At 43.3% G+C, this 19,954-nt stretch overlaps 2 protein-coding genes across 5 annotated transcripts in view; one reads left to right on the top strand and one right to left on the bottom strand.

Moving 5' to 3' along the window:
• Positions 1 to 463: 463 nt before the first annotated feature.
• tmem258 (transmembrane protein 258) lies at positions 464 to 8,682 on the top strand. Its single transcript, XM_055649567.1, has 4 exons — positions 464 to 611; positions 4,993 to 5,102; positions 6,914 to 7,064; positions 8,514 to 8,682. Exons 1-3 carry the CDS (start codon positions 609 to 611, stop codon positions 7,038 to 7,040), a joined length of 240 nt encoding a protein of 79 aa, XP_055505542.1. The 5' UTR covers positions 464 to 608; the 3' UTR covers positions 7,041 to 7,064; positions 8,514 to 8,682.
• A 1,448-nt stretch (positions 8,683 to 10,130) lies between these two features.
• myrf (myelin regulatory factor) overlaps positions 10,131 to 19,954 on the bottom strand; it is a 154,700-nt gene continuing 144,876 nt past the window's right edge. For all 4 annotated transcript variants that reach the window (XM_055649569.1, XM_055649571.1, XM_055649568.1 and 1 more), the window contains 2 exons: positions 16,547 to 16,653; positions 10,131 to 12,199 (listed from right to left, as the gene is read on the bottom strand). In XM_055649569.1, coding sequence (XP_055505544.1) covers positions 16,567 to 16,653 — 87 coding nt within the window. In that variant the 3' untranslated portion in view covers positions 10,131 to 12,199; positions 16,547 to 16,566. The remainder of the gene's footprint in view (positions 12,200 to 16,546; positions 16,654 to 19,954) is intronic.

Raw genomic sequence — 19,954 nt, forward strand, 5'->3', positions numbered from 1 at the left:
TTGTTGCATGCTAACCAATCAGCGGAAAGACACATGATCAGAGAATAACGTTTAGTGCAAAGTAAAGCTAGCAAAGTACTATCAAAGAAGATAGTCCGAGGATCACCCAATGAGGTAGACAGCAAAGATCCTAGAGCGATGGACAGCAAAGATCCTAGAGCTGAAGAATCCGTCTGAAGAAGGGTTTCGGCCCGAAACGTTGCCTATTTCCTTCGCTCCATAGATGCTGCTGCACCCGCTGAGTTTCTCCAGCTTTTTTGTGTAACCTTCGATTCTCCAGCATCTGCAGTTCTTTCTTAAACAAAGATCCTAGAGCTCTGCACTTGCTCCCTGCTTGTGGTGAGACGGGTCTTTCACCCAGGCGTCGCAAAGGCTGACGGGATCTGTAGTTTTAGAGCTCGGGTAGGGGTGGAGTGACATTATTCGCTGGTGATATTTTAAACTCCGAATTGTTCAGACATTTAAAATAAATGCGCAGCACGACGATCTTTGAATACGGTCGGAAAAATAAAGGGGATTTAAAGGGGCGAAGGGAAGACTACAAGTCCCAGAAGGCAGTGGGGGGCGTCAGGTGACTTCCTTGGTGGAGACGTGGCCCGAGAGCGAAGATGGTGAGCGGCAGCGGCTGGAGAGGGGACGCGGGGGCGGGGAGAGGGACCAGCAGTGGCGGGGAGAGGGACCAGCAGTGGCGGGGAGAGGGACCAGCAGTGGCGGGATGGGAGTAGGCAGTGGCCGGGGGGAGGGCAGGGTCGGACCGGATCGGGGCCCTGGGCGTCGGGGACGCGGGGACTACGGCATGGGTGTCGGGCAACCGGCCGGGCCAATCGTCCCGCTGCAGGAGGGGGCGGCGCTGGCGCTGGCTGACGCCGGCGAGGTGGGACTGGGTCAATGCCCGTGGCTGGGTGGTGTGGGACCGGGACCGGGCCCGCGGTATAGAAGGAGCTGGGGCAGGGAATGAGCGAGCGGTTGGTTTGGACAGACTTGTGACGGTAGAGCTACAGGGCAACACGACACTCATGCAGAGCCGGGTGCTAGTTCCATTTCCCTGCCCCTCTCACCCTTATCCATTGACCTGCTTTGCCAGGACTCATTGGTGCCACATTAAAATACCACCTAGATATATCAAAACCCTTAACCCTCACAGTTTTACAATTCAGTTCAATGTCCCATGTGTGAATCAAGGTTGTGACCATGTCTGGAACGGAGTAGTCTTGACCAAATGCAACTCTTATCATTGAGCAGTTTATTGGTCCCAAATGTTAATACAGTATTGTCACTGGCATCTTCCATCAGTTGATTGACAGTGGTGCAGCTGGCAGAGCTGCTGCCTCACAGCGCTGGAGTCACTGATTCGATCCTGGCCTTGGGTGTTCTCTGAGTGGTGTTTGCATGCTCTCCCTGTGACTGCAAGTGTTTCCTCTGTGTGCTCCAGTTTCCTCCCATATCCAAATGATGTGTGGATTTGTAGGTTGATTGGTCTCTAATTTCCTCCCACTGGGATGGGATGTGGATAGGATTTGTTTGGCTAATGAGTCTCAAAATGTCACATATCCATTTTCTCCAGAGAATCTGCATGACTCGCTGAGTTACTCCAACATTTTATGTCTATCTTTGGGATAAAGCAGCATCAGCAGTTCATTTTTATTACATTGTTGCTACGGAAAGGAGTGTTGGCCCTGTTCTTCAAGTTAAACCAGCTAGTATGGCTAATAGGCTGTTTTGAACTTTGCTACTGATCAGAAAAAAGGTTCTGCCATTCAGAGTAGTTGAACACTGATCTTTATTTGTTCATTCCTGTGTTACAGTGTGCCAAACCTTTTTTTTTAAAGTGTATTCCTTTATCTTGCAGCATGTTGATTATTCAGTCATTTTGAACAAAATATTTGATTTCACCTCTTCCCATCATTAATTTTGGAGTTTCGATGGATGGATTTTTAAAAGGCTATTTGTGCAAAGTCTTGTACATTATTGGAGCCTTTTAAAAATGCCTGCTCCCAGTTTTGGAGTGGGGACGGGGCAACACGTAAACACGTATGGGTGCTAATGACTCAATTTCCTCCTTGTTTGGCAGACTAAATCTAAAATCTCCAGCATGTTCTTTGTGTTGTTTATCATCACTGAGGATACAAATAATTCTATTGAGTATGAAATTAGTCATCCAGGCCATCTTTTTAGAAACCAGGAACTGCAGATGCTGGTTTACATAGGAAGGGACAGAGTTCTTGTGTAGCTCAGTGGGACAGGCAACATTTCTGGAGAACAAGGACTGGTGATATTTTGGGTCGGGACCTTCTTTCAGATCGATTGGACACCTTTTAATTTAAAGATACAGCTGGAACAGGCCCTTTAGCTGACCATTAATCAACTGTTCACACTGGTTCTATATTATCCCACGCTCGCATCCACTCCCAACGCACTAGGAAACAATTTACAGAGCCAAATAACCTACAAACCCTCACATCTTTGGGATGTAGAAGAAAACCAGAGCATCCGGTGGAAATCCGCGCGGTCACAAGGAGAATGGGCAAACTTCACACAGACAGCACCCAAGGGCAGGATCGTACCTGGGTCTCCAGTGCTGTGAGGCAGTAACTCTACCAGCTACAACACTGTGCCCCCTGTGCACATCTATTGCATGACCTTTCAGAAATGGGTAAATTATACCATGGTACTGAAACCTAAATGTTATGTAACAAGACTTGCTGACCCCTTGCAGCAGGTTCAAGTGTCTGGTCCAAATGGTTAAGGGTCAAGTTGGCATGGGTCAAGTTGGCATGTTGGATCCAAAAATGAGACGCACGACTTTGGATGCTGGAGGAACCCAGCGGGTCGAGCAGCATCCGTGAAGAGAAAGGAACTAGACATTTCCGATTGCACCATGACTGGGAGTGGAGAGGGAAGATAGCCGATATATAGAGGGGAGTGAGAGGGTGATAGGTGGAAAGTGAAGTGTCAAGAGTGTTTTATTGTTAGATGTACTGAAATGGAACAATCAAATCCTTGCGTGCAGCCGCAGAATAATTATGTAAACATAGGACTCAGTAGATACGAGTCAAGTCAAGTTTTATTCGTCACTTGCACATGAAGTGCAGTGAAATGAATAAACTGGAGAGGGAATTAATCAGACGGAGGGGCAGATGGAGCTAGGTGGAGTTGGGAGACTGGTCGTGGAACCAGACAAGGGGACTAAATAAAAAGGAGGCGACAGATGGAGCCAGTGTATGAAAGGATGGAGACAGAGGCTGGGGGGGTTAAAGAATGCTGGAGCCTGATGGTAAGGAAGGCCATCCCAATCACCTATTTGCATTCCTCCACACACCCTGTCCTTTGGTGTGGCAGTGGCCTTCTCCATTGCCACAACATAGTTTACCCAATGCAAACTCAAGAATTATACTTCGGTGATCTACAACCCATTGGTATTCCATTTAATTTCCCAATCCAGATAAACTACATCCCCTGTTTTTCTCGATCCATTATTCTTCCCGTTTCTATACTTCCCCCCACCACCCCCTCTTTATTCCCTTTTTTATTTAAAGAGAGCACTGGAGTAACTCAGGCCCATCTCTGGAGGACACGGGTAGCTGACGTTTCAGGTCAGGATCCCTCTTCAGGCCCTGTCTTCACTTTATTCTGGCTACCTTCCCTCGCTGCTCCCAATGGAGTGTTTGCACCCGCAAACATAATTCCTTTCCCTCCATATATGCTGTCTGACCCACAAATTTTCATTTCCAGTTTGTTTTTAGGATCCAATATTGGCTTGGCAAAGGAAGCAGGAAGCTGCTCTTGAAGTCTGTTTGAAATTTCTTTGGAATCTTTTGCTGCGCTGTTTGATCTTATCAAAATAACCCACCTGCATGTCCTAAGTTATGCTTTATGTTTGCCAAAATACAAAATCCTTTGTAGTGTGAGACTTTGTAGAATATCCCCTTCACTTCAGCTTCATTATCTTTTTGAAGAAAATATGCAATTAGCAGTTAATGTAAAGCACGGTCTCCCATGCAGACTCTGTGCTAAAATGTAGCCAACATTCAGTACCAGGCATCACGGGCAAAGTTTAAAGATGTGTGGAGTGGGTTTTTTAAAATAGAGAGTGGTGGGTGCCTGGAATGTGCTTCCAGAGGTGGGGGTGGAGGCAGATACATTAGTTGCCTTTAGGGGGCTTTTGGATAAGCAATAGATATGGAGGGGTATGGATTCTGTACAGGCAGATAAGATCTTGGCTTGGCATCATGCTTGGCAGAGACATTGTGGCAAAAGAGCCTGCCCCTGTGCTGTACTGTCCCCTCTGTTCTGCAGAATTTCAATCATCATTCCGGATAGCTGAGAATTGTTCACACTTTTAGGCTTCAGTCTTGCATGCTTGTCAGTAACTTCACAATCATTAACGATGTCATCCAGTGTCAGCTAGGGATAGTACTGAGTGGGACCCTGTAGAAAGTGTACCTGGCTGTCAGCTGTGGATAGTGTTGGCTCTGGCTGGAATGTATTACTTGGAGAAATGAGGAACTGCAGATGCTGGTTTACACAAAACAACCACAAAGTGCTGGAGTAACTCAGCTGGTCAAGCAACATCTCTGGAGAACATGAATAGGTGATGCATAGGAAGGAATTGCAGATGCTGGTTTATACTGAAGTTAGATAGAAAATGCTGGAGTAACTGAGCAGGTCAGGCAGCATCTCCGGAGAAAAGGAATAGGTGAAGTCTGCAGAATAGTTCTGACCTGAAATGTCACCTATTCCTTTTCTTCAGAGATGCCGCCTGATTTGCTGTGTTACTCCAGCATTTTCTGTCTATCTTATGGATAGGTGATGTTTCGGGTTGGGACCTTTCACTATTACTCAGCCCAGAGACCTGTTCGTCATCAGCCTTGTGTGTGAATATGGACACCCCTTTTTGTTGTATGGTCTTTCACCTGGTCAAGCAGAAGCTCCTGTATGTTTTGTCTATCTCTACTGTGGAAAGTTAATCACTATGACAATTGTTTTCCCCAGGAGCTTGAGGCAATGATCCGATACACCAGCCCGGTCAATCCTGCTGTTTTCCCACATTTGACCGTGGTCCTCCTAGCAATTGGAATGTTCTTCACAGCCTGGTTCTTTGTGTATCCTTTCCAATTGTGTTTGGTTAAAGTCTATTTTGGATTCTGATCAATGTGAAGGGTTCACATAGTCACTTTCAGTGTTAGCAAGGAGTTTGGTTCTAACTTGGTGCACTGTGTTGAAAATGTATCGTGCTACAATCTTTTTGGTCATTGATCCTTCGAACCGGCTTTTATAGGTTAAGTTGACGTTAATAGTAATGGATAAAACAGTTTAGTTGCATTCCCGTGCACAGTGGTGCAGCAGGTAGAGCTGCTGCTTCTCTGCACAAGAGATGGCTTTGATTCCGACCTCGGATGCTGCCTGTGTGGAGTTTGTAAGTACTCCCTGTGACCATGTGGGTTTCCTCTCACATCCCAAAGACGTGCGGGTTTGCAGGTTCATTGGCCTATGTAAATTATTCCTAGTGTGTAGAGAGTGGATGAGAAAGTGGGATAATGTAGAACTAGTGTGAACGGGTGATCATTGGTCAGCGTGGACTCTGTGAGCCGAAGGACCTTAACTAACAAACTTAATAATTGGCACAACTTAATTCGTGCGGCTATTATCAGAACAGTTTTGAAATGTTTTAACATAATAAAAACATTCGAAAGTTTTGTAACTTGTAAAGGCTTTATGTCACACTGGTCTTTAGCAGCTTGGTCTACAGAAAGAGATATAGCTGGAGATGAAGTAAGATGGGTCAGATTCCTTTGATTCCTATTTGCAGTACTTATCCCCATTAGATGGAGTCATTCAGTAGGTCAGGCAGCATCAAAGAAAGGAATGCACAGATGATGTTTTGGGTCAAGGCAGATTGTAATGGGGGTAAGTTGGAGAAGCATTTTTCCATCCAGCTTCTTTCCTCCTACAACAGTCTGTGGAAGGGTCTCAACCCAAAATGTCTCCCTTCCATTACCCCAACAGATGCTGCCTGACCTGCTGAGTTACTCCAGCGCCATGTGTTTTGTCAGTATTGCATCTAGCGTTACACAAGGATTTGTATATTGTAGCGGTGCGTGACAGGGAATAGCAAAATTGTGATTCCAGTCTTCAGGAGCGATGATAGAACCTGATGTGGGGACTTGCCGATTCCATTTATGAAATTTTAGAAGCGTTCTTCACATAGCGCCATTTCAAAGCCAATCATTCCTGACTTAGAGTGTTCTTGGTAGGGAGTCAGTATTTTGCATTTGGATCTTGATCTTGGGGATACCTATGAAAAGCATGAGGCCTAAAAAACACAGGCCAGCGCCCTGCTCCATCCTTGACCAGCAGAGTCAGTGGATTGCATGTATGGTAGATGGTTGAATTTATTGTTACGTTTACTTTATTGTCACGTGTACCAAGGTACATTAAAAAATATTTTTGTTGGGTGCTAACCAGTTAGCGAAAAGACTATACATGATTGCAATTGAGCAATCCACAGTGTACAGATACAGGATAAAGGGAATAGCGTTTAGTGCAAGATGAAGTCCAATAAAAGATAGTCAAAGGGTCTCCAATGAGATGAATGGTAGGTCAGGACAGCTCTCCAGGTGCTGACTTGACGGTTCCATTGTCTGATAACAGCTGGGACGAAACTGTCCCTGAATCTGGAGGTGTGTATTTTCACACTTCTGTACCTTTTGCCTGATGGGAGAGGGAAGAAGAGGGAATGTCCAGGGTGAAACTCATCCTTAGTTATGTTGGTTTAAATCAGGATAATGCTTGAGGTTAGTGACAGATTTCCTTGTACATGTCATAGCTTCTAACAATGTACTTCAAAACACTACGGAGAAACTGTGGAAGCCAGATGAAATTCTCAATCACTTTTCCTGAATCGTTCCATTAGATATGAAGTCACATCTACCAAGTACACACGGGACATCTACAAAGAGCTGCTGATTTCTCTAGTAGCATCTCTCTTTATGGGATTTGGAGTACTTTTCCTTCTTCTTTGGGTCGGAATCTACGTATGACGGGAGCTGGGAGTGTGTGGGGAGGTAAGGAAAAGCTTCTTGCTGTACCCTTGTTAGCAGTTCAATGTCCTCCCTGCCCTTGCACTGCAAACTCTTGGGTATAAATCAAAAAAGGACACACCAGATAGATGGTGCAAGTGTGACACTGCTCTCTAGTGCAGGCTACAAGGGACATTGGGATGGCCTTGGGGAGGGAGATGGGTGATTCATTTCCAGTGCTGACAAAGCAATCTAAGGCTGGAAAATGATCTATAATTTTATTTTTATTTTACCTGTACTTAATAGGTCATTTTATTTTTATGTTGAACTTCCATAATCTTATGTAACCCTCTTACATTCACCCCAGTATCATTGGCCAATTTGTTTTGCAAGATGCTGCTTCATTATGCTCCTATTTGCCTCTCTTAATTAAAACTCTACACTGATCAAGCCTTAGTAGCTCTCCTAATCCTGTGGTGCTTTCCACTTCTGGAGTATCTACGGTTTGATTATCCATATTAAGAGTAGACTGTAGTAACATTACTGTAGTAACTTAGTGGGTCAGGCAGTATCTCTGAGACATCGTTGGGCAACGTTTTGGGCTGGGACCTTTCTTCAGACCGGATACATCATCGGACTTGCTGCGTGACATGCTAAGTTTGGTAAACCAGCATTTTCAGTTCCTTGTTTAAGAAGAAACTGTAGATGCTGGAAAATCAAAGGTAGACAAAAATGCTGGAGAAATTCAGCGGGTGAGGCTGCATCTATGGAGCGAAGGAAATAGGCAATGTTTCTGAGGATCTGAGGAAGGACATTCTTGCCATAGAGGGAGTGCAGAGAAGGTTCACCAGACTGATTCCTGGGATGTCAGGACTGTCTTATGAAGAAAGACTGGATAGACTTGGTTTATACTCTCTAGAGTTTAGGAGACTGAGAGGGGATCTTATGTAAACTTACAAAATTCTTAAGGGGTTGGACAGGCTAGATGCAGGAAGATTGCTCCCGATGTTGGGGAAGTGCAGGACAAGGGGTCACTTAAGGATAAGGGGGAAATCCTTTTGAAACTGAGATCCTAAGAACTTTTTTCACTTCAGAGATCTAGGGTATGAATCTCTGGAACTCTCTAACATTACAGAGGGTAGTCGGGCCAGTTCATTGGCTAGATTTGATTGGGCAACAGTTAGATGTGGCCCTTGTCTTCTAAAGGGATCAGAGGGTACTTGCTGAGAAGGCAGGTACCAGCATCTCCAGGATACTGTTTGGATGACTGCAGATCATATTGAATGGCGGTGCAGGCTCGAAGGGCCGAATGGCCTAATCCTGCACCTAATTTCTATGTTTCTATTCTATGTTTTGGGGGTTTCGACCCGAAACGTTGCCTATTTCCTTCGCTCCATAGGTGCTGCCTCACCCGCAGAGTTTCTCTAGCATTTTTGTCTATCTCCAGTTCCTTGTTCCTCTGTAATATTTTAACTTATTTTGTATCTTGTACAGAACTGCGAGACCATTCCTTCAGGATCTGCTGCATTCACACTATCTTGCTTGTAGTCTCAATGCCTCTGGTTATCACAGAAGCAAAAAGGCCTTCAAGATCCACTGTGTGGTACCTGGAATTTTTATCTAAACCTATTGTACTAACAAAAAAATAAAAGCTTTGTTCACATTTTGTTTATTTTCAAGTTTATAAAATAAGTTCCCAAGCTATTCTTGCTTGTTCTAGCTCGTCTGTTATGTGATAGTGGTGTGGAGTTTTCGGCATTCTCCCTCGTGAACAAGACCTTTAACTTGCCTTCCAGTCTCCGACCATTATCCACCTATCTACAATCAACCCCCCCCCCCCCCCCCCCCCCTCGCCTGTATCTACTTACCCTGCCACCCACCCCCGGCCCTCACCTGTAACTGCTTACCCTGCCACCCACCCCCCCCCCCCCCCCCCCCTCCCCCCCTTCCATTTTCTCCCACTATTACAATTGGTCTGAAGAAAGGTCCTGAGTCAAAGCTTCACCTGCCTATGTTTTCCAGATTGCTGCCTGAAGGAAGAAAGGGAAGGGGGTTGTTAAAGGACAGCTAAAATTGCAGAATTTAATGTGTGTACCAAGGATGGACACAAAAGTGCTGGAGGAACTTGGCAGGTCAGGCTGCATCTTTGGAGAGAAAGGATGGGTGATATTTTTGGTCGGGATCCTTTTTCAGACTTGGGTCCAGTGCCGAAATGTCACCCACCCTCTTTCTCCAGAGATGCTGCCTGACTCGCTGAGTTACTCCAGCAGTTTGTCTATCTTTGGTATAAACCAGTGTCTGCAGTTCTTTGTTTCTGCTCAATGTTCATACCATTGGGTTGTAAGCTAGGTGGAAGTCTTTAATTATATAAAACTGCAAAGGCTGTTGAAGTAGAACCAGAGTCCTATTTCTCCCATTAGGTGCTCCCTCAACCTCACCCAGGCACCCTGCCATCCTCATCAAAATGAGCTCCCCAGACCAGGCAGATTACAAGATTTTGGACATTCCATTGCTGAATTGAGTAAATATATGTTTCATATTTTTGAGCCTTCACAATATTTTACTTTTATAATTTCAACTTTTTATTTGGACCTCTGGACATTTTATCTTGGTGCTGGTCTTGCATTCTGCCCCATTGCAAACTTTACCTCTTATAAAATATACACAAGGATGGTGATCAATAAAACGTGGACTTGACAATTGTATAAAATCGAGTGGAACCCGTCGGGAAATTTAAAGGAAGATAGACACAAAAAGCTGGAGTAACTCAGTGGGTCAGGTAGCATCTCTGGAGAAAAGGAATAGGTGACGTTTCAGGTCGAGATCCTTCTTCAGACTGAGGGCCAGGGGAGAGGGAACTGAGAAATATGAAAAGGTACAGAAGAAATAAAAGAAAGAAATGCAAAAAGTCAGATCAAAGCCAGCAATAATGAAGGAAAGGTGGAGCCCACAATGGTCCATCGTTCCCTGAGGGGGAAGATGCATGATACAGACTTAGCAGGATGACAGTGAAACTAGTAGAACGACATGGGTTACTTGAAATTGGAGAAATCAACATTCATACCAAATTTAAAGCGTCTGGTTTATCAAAAGTAAATACACAGCGGTGGACCTTGAATAATAATGTTTTATTGTTAAATGCTAGGTAAAAAAAAATGATACATATCGATTTGACAACGTTTGAAATTAAAATCAACAAGCGATGTAAAAAAAAAGCACTTAGTGGTGTTTGTTATCTCAACGGTCGACAGTTAAATGTACCATGAGCCACAGGAATGTTTGAGTTAACAATATTTATTGCATATCGACAGCCGAGTACTATTTGGTAAGAGATGAACATAATCAACGATCGTAATACGTTTCGTCAAAAGTACGAATCCTAATTTGGCAACAGAAGAGATCAAAGAATTAGCCACGTTATGCAACATCGGATTCGATTCATCAGATGTGAGGCGAGATTAACCACAGATTTTTTTTAAATCCTTGAAAAGAAGCTTTGTTCTCGCGATGTAACACCACGGGTAATCCAGTACATTACTCCAATTTTCAGACTGAATTGGGCTACAATTAATGCGGGCAATGACATTACATCTCAATTGGTTATATTATGATAAAGGGACGCTTTTAAAACGGTAACACGAGAACGGTGCCTTTAGAGACACGAACCCTGATCATTTTAAAGTGATTTCGAATTTAAGATGTTGGGCATGGGAGAAAGAGAATGGATTTTCACATTTGTGGATGATGCAAGGTTGGCTAAGAATATTGTTTCATCCCTGCTGTTGTGACATAGTACTAAAGTTTCATACAATTTCTAACTGGACAATACAGATAAACAAGAGCAGTTAGCTGTCAAGGCATCAGAACAGAACAATAAATATATCTTCAATAACACAAAGAACCTCAAGTACACTGAAGCTAAAAACAAAAATAGCAGAAACTTATTTGTAAGCCTCGTTTAGACTTAACCCACCGCAGAATAAAACAAGAATCCTGACACATAAAAAAAAGCTAATGTACGTACAACGATTAACAAGTGATTGTAAAAATAAAATAAAAATTAGTGCTTTAAGAAATGATTGCAACGGCAATTAAAAATACATAATATTTACAGGGAGCTTTGAGCTATTTTTATTTAGCAATTTATATTTTTTAAGATACCGTTATTAAGGTTAAGCAGTGGAATCGTACCGACTTGACAGCCTATTCTTGGGAGTCGATTGACCTCGTATTTGATACAATCCAGTTTTCTAGATTTAAAAAAAAGTATCAACACCCTTGATGTTAATTAAGTGTGAGCGTCTCCAGTTTCCTCTTCAATTTTATTCCTCTCCTGAGATTTGATTCTGGACTGGTAACGAACGGAGACCATGTGCCCGCTTAGTACCTTGCCCGAGTGTGTTGTGTAGAAACCCAGGCACTGCCAGTAAAAGCTACCGCAACATTAAGTGGTGGAGCAAGGGTGGTGATGTGGGGAACAGGCTCCACCTCGATGGGGCCCAGTTCTTGGTGGTGATCTTGTACCGGTGGGCGGCGTGATCACAGTGACACTAGGCCTTGAATCTGTCCTGCCATTCAATGGGACCGGCTGAACAAATCGTTGGAGAACGCAAAGTGATGGAATAACAACTTTGCGGGTCAGGCAGCATCTCTGGAGAACATGGATAGGTGACACTTCTGGTCGAGACCCTTCATCGCAGCGTTAAGTGTTGGAGGCATCGTATAGATCTTCCATTCAATGGGACAGTGGGGTGAGTCTGAGGAAGAGTTTCGACCCCAAACCTCCCCTATCCACGTCATCCACATATGCCGCCTGCCCCGCTGATTTACTCCAGCACTTTGTGTTCTGCACTAGATTCCACCATCTGCAGTTCCCACTGTCTCCATTTTACTGATCAGATCGTTGACCTGACATCCAGTTACTTGCCCGATTTTCACGCGTTGAAGCTAAGCCTGCCCCTGTCTTCAATTGAAGTCTACACAGAAACATCGTCCAGCAGAATCAGCGGGTGGCTGCAACCAGGAATTGGACTCTTGTCTATCGGCCATTCCCTGAGTCAGTGAGAGAGAGCAAGTACTGGGCCACGTACTCTCAATGAGAGTTCCTTACTGCCGAGCTGGACAATCGAAAGCGCCACCTTTTGGTCTCTCATTCCCACACTCAACCAAGTCACTAGCTCCTAGATAAAGCGAGTTAAAATAAGGATTAACAAATTCTTTGTTACAAACAAAGGAAAGATAAAGATAATCCAGTCTAATTCAGTAACAGTCATATTATATGCACTGGTCGGATACAGTATCTCGCGAACTATTGCATCCCTAACAGACATGACCTTGCTTTTAAAATACCATTTACACGAGAGAATATTTACAACAATCATTCCAGACGGCGGTTAAGGTTCAGATATCCCAGATTATCCGGAAATTCGTTCAGACGGAGAGATTTATGGCACATTGGGGAACAAGACGTGGGGTTTAATAGGAAGACTCCTATCCTCAAGGGTCAGTAGGCATGCACGCTCGGTGGAGAATCAGTTCCTCATTTCTCCCCCTCCCCTTCCTCGATACTTGAAGTACCTGTTTACTGTTGCAATTGAGGGTGGTGCAAAATGATTTGGAGTGCTTTCCCTCCGTGGACTATTCGCTGTGTAACCAGGGCCTCCAACTAAACTTTCCCTCTGGCCAAGTACAGCACCATTCCTCACTTTCATGGCGGGTTCTGCACTAGCTCGGCATCCCCGCCCGCGGTATCCTTTACAGACCCGTTGTACAAAGATCCGGTCAAAACAGCTTCATGTCCGTGTCCCACAGCTAAAAGCGGCCGTCACACATAGTCCCTATATTCACACATTATGATACAACTGTATTTTACAACACTTTGAGCCTATTCTTTAAAGTGGTATTTTAAACGTTTAAAGTTTAGAGATACAACATGAAAACAGGTCCTTCGGCCCACTGAGTCCATGTCGATCACTGATCACCTATTCATACATTCAGCCCCCCTGCTGTCTCCTCCCATCCCCCAGCCTTCGGGCTCCTCCTCCGTTTCCCTTTCCGCCCCCGATCAGTCTGAAGAAGGGTTTCGGCCCGAAACGTTGCCTATTTCCTTCGCTCCATAGATGCTGCTGCACCCGCTGAGTTTCTCCAGCTTTTTTGTGTAACCACCTATTCATACTAGTTCTATGTTATCCCGCTTTCTCTTCCACTCAAATCACAGTGCCTGCGTGAATTACCATTCTCATTGCATTTTAATCTCACAATTAGCAAAATAGCCCCTTTCCAGGACGTAAGGTTTGTCGGCTAGCTTGTTACATTTTAATCTCACAATTAGCAAAATAAAAGTCTTCTTGAGCTGGAACTTTCTATGATCCTATAACCCGCTCCAATGCTGGCTAAAGTAAGCCCGCTTGCAATACAATTTAGGGAAAGTACAGGAGAACTATTAGGAGAACTATTGTCAGCCACGATCCAGTTAGATTTAGACCAGAGATACAGTATGGAAACAGGCCCTTCGGCCTAGTGAGTCCGCGCCGACCATCGACCACCCTGCACACTAGCACTATCTTGGGGTGGAAGATTGCAACCTATACGTGGTCCGCCCTGTTTCGAATAATGCAATCAACCCGGCGTGCACAATCAAATGAGATCAAACAGAACAAGTTGTCCTACAACTTGAGGTTGTGCACACCATACGCAAGAAGAAGAAGAAGCACTATCTTACACACTGGGGACAATTTACAGAAGCTAATTAACCTACAAGTGGAGTGTGGGAAGACACCGGAGTACCTGGAGTAAACACAAGGGGTCGCGGGGAGAACCTACAACATATAAACTCCCCACAGACAGCACTCGTAGTCATATTTGAACCCAGGTATCTGGCTCTGTAAAGCAGCAACTCTACCTCTGCGACACTGTGCTGCCCCATGTTCTGATAAATCATTTCAGACGTCCTGAAATATCAAATACCTTCTAGGTAAAGGATTATAGAGCAGTGCACATTTGTATTTTATACCAAATATTTGGGATTAATGAATAGTATCCTTGGTATTTGTACTTCGCTGAAACACTGTAGGGGAGGTTGTAACCCATACAATGATACTGCACAAGGTATATAGTGGGCGCAACATGGGTAAGATCAGAAATTTCATCAGCCAAAAGGGCACAAAGTGCTGGAGTAACTCAGCAGGTCACCAGACAGCATCTCTGGAGAACATGGATTAGTGATGTTTCCGGTGGAGACCCTCTTGAAGAAGCGTCTTGACCTGAAACATCATCTATCCGTGTTCTCCAGAGATGCTGTCTGACCTGATGAGTTACTCCTGCACTTTGTGCCCTTTTGTGTGTTAACCAGCACCTGCAGTTCTGTTTTTACATTTCACCAGACAGTGCTGATTTTGTTTAGCACATGGGCCGGAGGGTGATCAGAAGGTGTTTCACTGGATGTCAGAATAAATCAGCATTTCAATGAAGGTTAGGATATATCTGAATTCCTAGAGTAATGATTTCCAACAGCTAGATCCTTCTCTAACTCTAGCGCTAAAATACTTGAGGGATATTTGCTCAGAATTAAAATTGTAAACATTTGTTTTGGAGTGTTTCAACATTATAGTTCATAACCAAGGCGAGGAATATTTTGAGAATAAAGCTCTCCTAACCTGTTCAACAAGATACCTCAGCCCCAACCTTGGGAATGTTCTCTATAGCCATCCAATAAAATATTCCTTTAGCTGACGGAATCATCCTGTAACCAGTTAGCGATGATTGGAGGCAATCTTGTGCTGTGTTCATTAAGCCCTTATATTTCAATTGCCCAATCTTGCTACAAGTCGAACTGTTCCAGCCAATAGGTTAAGACTATAATTTAATCAGTTTGAAACTGGTTACTGGAGGCAAAATATTAGGTGTAACTAATAAGCTAACTTCTGCTATCCAGTTCCTAATTTGATTGATCTTTTGTGGAGGATTGAACCCCCATAATATTAGCAAAGTGCTGAATGAGATGTATTTTATGAGATCCACTTTCCTTGCAGATTCTGAATCCCCGACATTTTCAATTTCTACATTTGAGGTGGGTTTCTATCCAGGAATTTAATGCAATCAGTTTTTTTTGCTGTATTTTTAAGGCAATATACTGGAATTAGTTATATGTTCAATGACATACTCAAATGAGTGATGTATTATAAAATAGAGGTTTGAAGCTCATAATATACACCACAGGATCAATGCATTGCAATGGTAATATAATCAATTTTATATAATGCTCCAAATATTACAGTGTACCAGCATCTTCAGAGACAGATGTGGCAGTGGTCAACTTACTAGATGCAAGCATGAACATTTAAATGACCTCACCTTTTATCCTTTGTAACCCAAAGTATTAGTTTTTTTTTCCTGAGGAATAGATTAGCAGTTGGTTCAGACATTTTCCACTATCTCCATTAATTTAATTGCTGGCCAGGTTTAAGATTATCATTCAGTGTTGTACAAATGTATCAGTTTACTCATGTCCAGAAAGGATCAGTTTATCTCATTCCATTGTTTTGCATTGATTGATAACATGTATCTATCCCATTGTGTAACATGCATCTATTGCATTAATAACATCCACGTCCCCGTGAATGTGCCAACATTGATACTATCCTTTTGTCCAGTTCCCCCTCATCAGCATCTCCCCAAGGTGCTGAATCTTGTTGAATTTCATTGCTCCTGTAACCAATAACCCCCCCAGTAGTATAGTCAAGCGAGAATTCTTCACATGAGAACCATTTTACCACAGAAAGTGCTATGACCCATTAGAATCCTGTCCACACATGGATTTTGGAAAAGCAAGCAGCTTTAGCAACATTTGACTGACTTTTCCCACTTCCCTTGTGCAGGGTAAATATAGTGTCCTGTATGCAGCGACAGCAGGCAGCTACAATAGGAGCTGTTTTTACCAACAAAATGTGGAATGTCTAAATTCTATGTGATTGTTGGACTGAGGAATGTTAATGAAGATGTCACCTGGTTACGAATGTCTCAGCATTGTTAATCCTATTTATTGCAAAGCTGGGAACATTTGGTTTTAATGCTGCAGTCTTAATCTTAAACTCAAAACTCACACAAACCCAAGGACTTATTTGGTCTGAGCCATCATTTGCTGGCTTTAAAAAAAACTGAATGGTGCCTTTTACAATAGTTTGTCCCACACAGAAAATGCAACCCCAAAATGTGTTTGTAGGAAAGAGAACATTTCCCTCTCCGCCTCCCCCTCCCCCCCCCTCCCATCCCCCACCCCCACCTCTCTTTCTTTCATCGTTTTCTCTTTTCTTCATCCCACCCCAGCCCCGTCTCTCACTCAAAGTGTAAAGGTTCCCGATCCAGCAGGAAGTGGTAAGTGCAGGCTGTTGATACATGGTGTCTGGCACAAACTCTCAATCACACCGATGTCTCCTTTGGTCAGACTGAGCAGTACATTGTCCTGGACCAGGAAAGGTTCCTCATTGACGATGGAGCTTCTGTAGAGGAATGCAAGTGGTTTCTCTCACCGTGGAACCCTCCTTCCTGCTCAATTGCAGATTCGGTAGAAATTGAAGCTGTACTGTGTGAAGGAATCTCCTATGGACGTGCTCTCTCTTCTGCATGTAGCCTGGTTCTGCAAAGAGGAGATAATAATCCTGTATGCATGCCCTGCTCAATACAATTGTACCAATATGCAAGAAATACACACACACACAGATGCTGAGTAACTCCACCACTTTGCGTATTTTCTTTGTGTACCAGCATCTGCAGTTCCTTGTGTCTGTGATATCAAGTCACACCAATATTCATGAAATACTCATGCACAAAAAGCAGGGAGCATGTTGTGCATAGAGTCACATGCAGCTGACATTGTACCTGATGAGGCTTAGTTTAGTTTAGAGATACAGCATGGAAACAGGCCCTTCGGCCCACTGAGTCCGTGCCGACCGTTGACCCTCGTACACTAACACTGTCCTTCACACTAGAGACAATTTACAAATTTTTAACCAAAGCCAATTAACCTCCAAATCTGAATGTCTTTGGAGTGTGGGAGGAAACCGGAACACCTGGAGAAAACCCATGCGGTCATGGGGAGAACGTACAAACTCCATACGGATAGCACCCATAGTCAGGATCGAACCAAGGTCCCTGGTGCTGGGAAGCAATTACTGTACCACCGTGTTGCCCTATAGTGGTTCTCCAATACTTCCCCATGCAATGCCAGGAGATGCATTGAGGCAGAGGAGATTAATTTAACCTGACATCATATAGACACAAGTAACTGCAGGTGCTGGTATACAAAATAAATACTCAAATTGCTGGAGTAACTCAGCAGGTCTGGCAGCATCACTGAGATAAATGGATGTGATGTTTTCGGTTGTTTTGTACCCGATCCGAAACGGGCCGGGAACGAAATAGCTGTAGAGTTCCTCATTTGGTGACAATTGGCTTTAATATCTCATCTAGAGAGACACGATCTAAAAACTTGAAGAAGGATCCCGACTCGAAAAGTCACCTATCCATGTTCTCCAGAGATGCTGCCTGACCTTGCTGAGTTACTCCAGCACTCAGGGTCTTATCTTGACATCATTTGGCACAGACAAAGTGCCTGTTCCTGTGCTGTACTGTAACTAAAGTGCCCTCCATAATGTTTGGGACAAAGACCCATCATTTATTTATTTGCCTTTGTACTCCACAATTTGAGATTTGTAATGGAAAAAAAAACCACATGTGGTTAAACTGCACATTGTCAGATTTACAATAAAGACCATTTTTATACATTTTGGTTTCACCATGTAGAAATTACAGCAGTGTTTATACATAGCCCCCCATTTCACGGCACTGTAATGTTTGGGACACAGCAATGTCATGTAAATGAAAGTAGTCATGTTTAGTATTTTGTTGCACATCCTTTGCATACAATGTCTGCTTGAAGTCTGTGATTCATGGACATCACCAGTTGCTGGGTGTCTTCTCTGGTGATGCTCTGCCAGGCATCTTTAGCTCATGCTTGCTTGTTTTGGGGGCTAGTCCCCTTTCAGTTTTCTCTTCAGCATATAAAAGGCATGCTCAATTGGGTTCAGATCGGGTGATTGACTTGGCCACTCAAGAATGGACCATTTTTTAGCTTTGAAAAACTCCTTTGTTGCTTTAGCAGTATGTTTGGGATCATTGTCTTACTGTAGAATGAACCGCCGGCCAATGAGTTTTGAGGCATTTGTTTGAATTTGAGCAGATAGGATGTGTCTATACACTACAGAATTCATTATGCTACTATCATCAGCAGTTGTATCATCAATGAAGATGTGAGCTAGTACCTTCAGCAACCATACATGCCCAGGCCATAACACCCCTTTTTCCAGAACTGTGGTTGCTCTTTTAAGTACTGCTTGGCAAACTGTAACCTAGCCATCTTATTTTTGCAGCTAACCAGTGGTTTGCATCTTGCAGTGTAGCCTCTGTATTACTATTCATGAAGTCTTCTGTGGAAAGTGGTCATTGAGTAAATCCACACTTAACTCCTGAAGAGTGTTTCTGATCTGTCAGACAGGTGCTTGGGGTTTTTCCTTTATTATAGGGATTCTTCTGTCATCAGCTGTGAAGATCCTCCTTGGCCTGCCAGTCCCTTTGCGATTAGTAAGCTCACCAGTGCTCTCCTTCTTCTTAATGATGTTCCAAACAGTTGATTTTGGTAAGCCTATTTGGCTGATGTATCTAACAGTTTTATTCTTGTTTCTCAGTCTCATAATGGCTTCTTTGACTTTCATTGGCACAACTTTGGTCCTCATGTTGATAAACAGCAATAAACGTTTCCAAATGTGATGGAAAGACTAAGTGCTGTTAGCTCCTAATGAACCTGCATTAAGGAGGCAATTAAACACACCTGAGCATTTACAAACACCTGTGAAGCCATGTGTCCCAAACATTATGGTGCCCTGAAATGGGGGGGACTATGTATAAACACAGGTATAATTTCTACATGATGAAATCAAAATGTATAAAAATGGCTTTTAATAAAATATGACAATGTGTACTTTAACCACATATGATTTTTTTCTATTACAAATCTCAAATTGTGGAGTAAAGAAACAAATAAATAAACGATGGGTCTTTGTCCCAAACATTATTGAGGGCCCTGCATCTATCCATTAATTATATAATTTCCCCTGAAACTCCAAATATTCTTTCCAGGTGAAGGCATAGTATATATTTATTTCATCTTAGTCAGCATTGGCAACAAAATTGGGATCCCTCCACCACGTACATAAAGCAGATTGGGTGACGCTTATGCTTATGCAGACGGCTTTCACACTGTCGGTTAATGTCACCCTGTCGCTTTCATTCTCATTCCCATTCTCATTTTCTCTAACTGTGTTTTCTAACGGAACTCTAGGTGAGTTCGAGGAACAACACCTCAGTTTTCATCTGGACCCACTGCAGCTTTTCAGACTCTGTGTTACTGTGTTTAACAATTGTGGATAATAGTGTTTATATTTCAATATGCATCTCATTCATCTTTTAGTTACTTGTCCCATTACCCCCTACATTTGCCATGTAATATTGTTCCTATTATTAACTCCTGCCTTCTGTCCCACCACTGGCAATCATTTTTTTTTGCTGATCTTCCCCCATTTTCTGTATAATTTTACTTTGGATCCTTTTTCAATTCTGATAATTGATCATTGACTAGATGCACTTACACTGTTTCCCTCTCTACAGATGCTGCCCGACCCGCTGAGTTCCACCAACATTTTGTGTTTCAATCTGAAATGTTTTGCTTTCATGTTGTGACCCTGCTAGAGTTTTACATTCAGAGTCATTGGGAGTAGGGATTGTATGATTTATAAATATTATCTAACATGAATTCAGCTGCTGCCTTTACAGAGGATGAACACAAAGTGTTGGAGTAACTGAACACATCAGGCAGCATCTCT

Source organism: Leucoraja erinacea, chromosome 18, assembly GCF_028641065.1.
Source record: "Leucoraja erinacea ecotype New England chromosome 18, Leri_hhj_1, whole genome shotgun sequence".
Lineage (NCBI taxonomy): Eukaryota > Metazoa > Chordata > Chondrichthyes > Rajiformes > Rajidae > Leucoraja > Leucoraja erinaceus.

What these genes read in the sequence shown, in the direction of transcription:
- tmem258 (XM_055649567.1), top strand. An exon ending in TTCACAGCCTGGTTCTTTGT is followed by an intron (nt 5,103 to 6,913) that starts GTATCCTTTCCA and finishes TCGTTCCATTAG; the next exon opens with ATATGAAGTCACATCTACCA.